Below are 6,100 nucleotides of genomic sequence, written 5' to 3' on the forward strand. Positions count from 1 at the left end.
GTCAACAAACATTAAAAGAAGGACGATTTTTAAATTAAATTAAATTCTAGGGACAAATTCCAACAAAGATTTTTTTGGGACGAATTTAATTTTCAGGTTAAATTATATAAACTAAAATCGTACTTAATTTTTTTTAAACATTATCCAATATTTTATTTCACTTATATGTTAATAGTTGATTAATTATCTATATGTGTACCTGTAAGTTGATTGTTTATTAAATTAGATAAAGGGTTAAATACTGTTTTCGTCCCTAACGTCTTGGGTCAAAATCAAAATCGTTCCCAATATTTTTTTGTTATTAAAATCATCCTCAACGTTTAAAAACGCTTTAAAATCATCATTTCCCGAATTCTTGGACCAAAATACCCTCATCATCATTATTCTCCTCTTCATCTTCCTCGCCCCACCACTTCCATTGCCACCAACATTGCTGGCGAGAAGAAGAAGAAGGCTTCGCCGGCGAAAAACAACGCAACGACAGCAGTGGCAACCCGCAACCCCTTCCTCCTTCGCATCGCTTCTCTCTCTTTCTTCTCCGATGAACCAGCGGCAGCAGCACCTCCTTCACATCGCTTTTCTCTCTCTCTCTCTCCTCCGATGAACCAGCGACCCAGCGGTAGCAGCAACCCGTCCCTCCCTTTCTTCGCATCGCTTCTCTCTCTTCTCCAATAAACCAGTGGCGGTAGCGCCTCCTTCGCTTCGCCTCTCTCTCTCTCTCTCTCTCTCCTGCAATGAACAAGCGGCAGCAGCGACAACTCTGCAGCAACAACGGCGGCCCTACAGCAGCAACTCATCTCTCCTTTCTTCGCATCGCTTTTCTCTCTTTCTCTTCTCCAATGAACCAGCGGTGATCCAACGATGACCTTGTAGCGGCAATGGCAACCCAGTGGCAATGTTGTCGCTGCGTCATTTTTCTCCGGTGAAGCCTTACCGGCAATGTTGGTGGCAGTGGAGGTGGTGGGGTGAGGAAGGTGAAGAGGAGAATGATGATGATGAGGGTATTTTGGTCCAAGAATTCGGGAAAGGATGATTTTAAAGCGTTTTTAAACGTTGAGGATGATTTTAATAACGAAAAAAGGTCGAGAACGATTTTGATTTTGACCCAAAATATTAGAGACAAAAACAGTACTTAACCATTAGATAAATTATATATAGAATAAAAAAAATTTTGGTGCAACATATTTTAAGCTTTTAAAAGAATACAAATGAAAATGATAAATTTCTTTTTTTCGTAAATCATACGTAAAGAAATATTTTTAAAAGGCAGTCAAATTTTGTAAACATTTAATTTTTTAAGTTGAAAACTACTAAAACATCTTTGGTATATTAGTTAATGAAATTTAACAAACCTTACGTTTTTTTTTTTCAAAGATAGGGAGACAGGAGACTCGAATATGCGATTTCTAAATGAGTACGAAGAGATTATGTCATTTGAGTTATAGCTCATTGGCTTAACAAACCTTATGTTAATAAGAACAAAATAATCAAATTATATTTTATGTATACAATAACTCTTTGATAAGTAATAAATTTTTAAATATTTTATAATAAATTAGTCGTTGAGTTGTTAAGATTGAAAGATAATGTAAGAAATAAAAAAAATAAATTTTTTTTATAGTATTTCTTAAAATGAAAATACTAAGCACTTTAAATTAGAATAGAAGGCAAGAAAATGAAATAAAAATGAAAGAAAATAAAATCATGTTATTTTAGTTGTGTATTCTAGCAAGTTTCACTTAAATAGAGAAATTGAAATCTAATATTAGTTTATGTTTTTGTTCACCTTACAAAATCATACCATTGTGTGCAATAAGTCGAAATATAAATGAAACCGACGCTTTTTAATTTTATTATGGAGAATGTAATGGTGTAGGACAGTGATATGAAAAAGTAGCATGCTTTACAGACGTATGGTGTTTGAGAGCTACTAATTGAATGGTGCGAGTGTTCTCAGACAAATCGGACAGTCCGATTTAAAAAAAAAATATAAAAATCAATAAGGACCATTCGATTTGATTTTCGTTTTATTAAAAAAAAAATTCATACAATACGGACGGTTTGATTTACTTTTTCCAAATTTCAAAATTTTCCCCTTATAATTTGTCCATGATATTTTCTTTTAAACATAACTTGCATGGTCCGACTTGTCTATAGCACAAGTCAGAAAAGACTGCCCCCACAAATTAGTCTAGCACCACTATGCTCCGGTAAGACAGCACATCACATACATGCTTCCAATAACAAAAAAAAAAGCCTGAAACCCAAGCATGTTTTATTACGGATTTGGGTTTTAAATAGAATTGTATATGGTTTAGTTAATCTAAAAATTATATATATTTTTTTGTTAATTAAAAATTTAATTTTAGTTAATTAATTAAATTAATTTTATATAATAAAATTAGTTATTAATCGATTATAAAATAAAAAAATAGATTAAAAAAATAATTTTTGAAAAAAAATTGATTTTTAGAAAAATAAAATCGGTTTTTGGATAAAAAAAACCGTTTTTTCAAATTTTTTTTTAAAATTCGATTTTGGTTTTGGTTAATTGGTTAAAAATCAATTTTTTTGAATTTGGTTTTGGTTAACCAATTTTAAAATATATAGATATAATTTTAAAATTATTTTATTAAATTGGTTAACCAAAATGTGATTATAATTTTTTAATCGGTTAACCACATTTTACTTTTTTTTTAATGTAAACCCCTAATTTTAAATTTACGGATTTATTGTTAAACTTGTAATTTTATTTTTTGACTCGTGCCAAGCTCTTTTGTGTATGTGCAAAAAACTTCTTGTGTGCTCTACACAACAAAGCCCACTTGGCCAATGACCCAAAAAAAAGAAAGAAAAAAAAATGAATTGGGCACAAAATAATCTGTGTTTTTGACCTTTATTCTTTACAGCTAATTATTGGGTCTGACTCGATTTGTTCATTAATCAATCGGATTTGAGGAACAGGTTTAGGGCTAGCAATGGAAGAAGAAGCTCTTGAGGGACGAAATGGTCTTTTCAGGTAAAACCGGAATGAGGGTTCCAAAATCCGATAAATAACCCATGTATTCAAGTGAGACTGTGAGAGTGCCGTTCACTGGGAAAATCTCCAATTAGGGTTTTGATTATTTCGAACACACAGAGAAGCCATCAGCCATGGGAGTATTCACATTCGTTCTCCGCAAATCCGGCGCCGAGTGGACTGCGAAGCAGCACTCCGGCGACATCGAGGACTCCGCCTCCTCCACCTACGACCTCCAACGCAAGCTCGTCAATGCCGCTCGCGCCGCTGATTCCTCCGGCGCCGTTCAGTCCTCTTTCTCTTTCGTTTCTCCCTCCTCTGCTGTCTTCCAGGTATACACCTTCATCGGAAGCGAAAAGCTAGGGTTTATATTTGTGTTCCTTGCAATCTTAGAATTATAATGCAGTGACTTATACTTGATGATTAATGTGCATGTCATTTGTTAGATCCTACTCATATATTTACATAGATTACACTCTAGTATGCTTGATCTTTAATTCTTTGGTTCTATAGTGTGGTTTTCATTCTCTTTTGAGAGTTGTGTTGACTAATAGAGTGTGATGCTTTTGTGAAATTCTTGGTACCTGTGTTGTTTCTCTCCAGGTGGTTGTGGGTGGTGCAGTCTTCGTTGGAGGTGGTGCTGTTGCTGCTGCTCCTGCTGGTGGTGCTGCCGCAGAGAGCGCCGCTGCCCCTGCTGCCGAGAAGAAAGAAGAGAAGGTCGAGGAAGAGGAAGATGAAGATTTTGGAATGTCACTCTTTGATTAAAGAATTCTCGTTTTACCTGAATTTAGCTCACAAAAAGGTCTTTAATCTTCAATGCTATTAATTGTGTTATCGTAGTACCATTTTTTGTGTATTGGCTTGCAACAGATTTTGATACACTTCGATCAAATATTTTTGCTGTGATCCCAACAATTTTGTTGTGCTTTATTGATGTTCTTTACTCAAAATGATTAACTGTGCTTTTTACCATTGCGCACTGGAAACTTGAAATTTTGTGATTCGTGCTGATGCCGCCTTCTACATTTTAGTATTCTCCTGAACTATATTGATGAAAAGACAAAAGTACATCTAAAAGATTAGAAAATAGTCCAATACACCAACTGGAAATATAATATTTTTTGAGCTTTCGTATAGTGATTTGAGGGATTACAAAGTCTAATACACCACTCGAAGGGAAGTTTTGACTTGTGAAAATAATATTTAGGGTATGTTGGACTATTTATAATCATTTGAGTGTACTTTTGTCTATATTATATACTCTTTCAGTCTTTTGTATGTATTTTTGTTCATTTGCATATCATCATTGAACAATCACTGTAAGAATTGATTGTTTTTTAAGATCTCTAGACCATAGAAAATACTTGCTCTTTACTACATTCATTATTCAGAAGTATGTTTATAAAATTTGATAGTTTATATTATTCTCTTTTCTTGATATGACCCTCCATGTATTTTGTTTTACGTGGCAAATGTATTTGCCAATATGATTGGAAATAAACAAAAAGGAAGAATGTAGTACGGATCTTCGTAAAATATATAATTAAGTTAGCGTGTGATGTAATGGAGTAATGTTTGGTTGACATCAATCCAAACTTTTTCGCAAATTGCCACTCACTATTAATGTGGGTGACTTTTTTTTATGCTCCGTATTATTTTCAATGGTGTATGTCACCAAATGGTTGAAGGCAAAGAGATTGGATGTATATTTTCACCAAGAGAGCCCAGCCTGAGGAAACAAGGGAGATATTTGAAAGTTTGAAGGGTAGAGCCAACTATCCATTGCCATGAAATTTTTATGACCACTATCTCCTTTGTATCACCTGCCTCACTGATGATAATCTTTTTGCCAAATCAAGTAACTTGAACAAAACCAGATCAGATTCAGAAGGTTATGGTTCAAGTGACTAAAGGAAGTTTCAGTAGATTTGCTGTGTAGCGGTTACTTCGCTCTCTATTACTCTCATTCGCCTTGATGTCCTGTTTTTGGGTAAGAACAATTGCAGAATCTAACAAAAGCAATCTGACGTATTGGTCGGTTTGTCACCTTGCTTTCTTTTCATAAAACTCGACCTGATTCTACCCCAAGAATATTCCCAACGAATATGCTATTGATTTCTTGCAAGCTGGATTTCAAGTTTTCAACCAACTTGGGTTGAATCATCACATACACTAAAGACGAGGAGAGAAAAGGGGAAGGAACGGGGGTGGGGGAGGTATGTGAAGTTTTCAAACAAATAATAATGTCCAGTATGATCAATGCCCAATAAGTTATTAAGCAAGAAATTTATTTTTAAAGCATATCGAAATCCTAATGCTAGTGTAACCTTTCTCACGTTAAAGTATTGTCCTTTTTTTATCTACAAGAATTTACACTACTGTAACTTTTTTGTGGAGTACTTGAGAATCTCCTGGTGAATGTTATAATCTTGTTGTTGAGGCATTACGTTGGAATTAGTTGAGAGGCTTTGCAACCAATCCTCAGCAGGTAAATATTGTGACAGGTAATAAACTATAATTGAGTACTATTAGCAAACTGGAAAATCATCGGTTTGATGATGAGTACTAATCATTTGCTAATTAAAGAGACCGCAAGTTTGGTGACCAATAATAACGGAGCAAAGTTTTTCCGACATAAAAGAGGCAATGAAGGAGATAGTTTAGACTTATAAAAATGTTATATGTACAAAAAAATTAATCACTAAATTAATTATTATTTATTTATATATAAATATAAATATTATTTAATTTATTTTTTTTTACCAAAGATAGAGAAATTCGAACCTGCGACTGCGACCTCATAGATGAGTATGGGAAGATTATGTTATTTGAGTTACTCGTTAGGTTATTTAAGTCATTGTTAATATGTTATTTCTTATACTTTAACATGTATTGATATACATATATCATGATTGTTAACTTTAAATTCACCCACTTCAAGACCAAATTTACAATTTTTTTGGGGGAAGGGGGGTGTTTTAAAAGTAAAAATGTTAGTAATTTGACATTACAAGGGAGCCAAAAATTAATAATTATAAGAAAAAAGGTTTGAATTGTCTCACCATTCTTCTTTTCTCATGT

The 6,100-nt window shown here is 33.7% G+C and overlaps 1 protein-coding gene across 1 annotated transcript; it reads left to right on the plus strand.

The window, feature by feature from the left end:
- On the plus strand, positions 2,950 to 3,991 carry LOC107631698 (60S acidic ribosomal protein P3). The gene is made up of 2 exons (XM_016335222.2): positions 2,950 to 3,351; positions 3,623 to 3,991. The coding sequence occupies exons 1-2, from the start codon at positions 3,154 to 3,156 to the stop codon at positions 3,782 to 3,784; spliced, it is 360 nt and encodes a 119-aa protein (XP_016190708.1). The 5' UTR covers positions 2,950 to 3,153; the 3' UTR covers positions 3,785 to 3,991.

The sequence above is a fragment of the Arachis ipaensis genome, chromosome B03 (genome assembly GCF_000816755.2).
Source record: "Arachis ipaensis cultivar K30076 chromosome B03, Araip1.1, whole genome shotgun sequence".
Lineage (NCBI taxonomy): Eukaryota > Viridiplantae > Streptophyta > Magnoliopsida > Fabales > Fabaceae > Arachis > Arachis ipaensis.

Excerpts from the sequence above, each read along its gene's own strand:
- LOC107631698 (XM_016335222.2), top strand. The coding sequence starts at position 3,154 with ATGGGAGTATTCACATTCGTTCTCCGCAAATCCGGCGCCGAGTGGACT. Across the intron at positions 3,352-3,622 it reads CCTCCTCTGCTGTCTTCCAG|GTGGTTGTGGGTGGTGCAGT; the intron begins GTATACACCTTC and ends GTTTCTCTCCAG.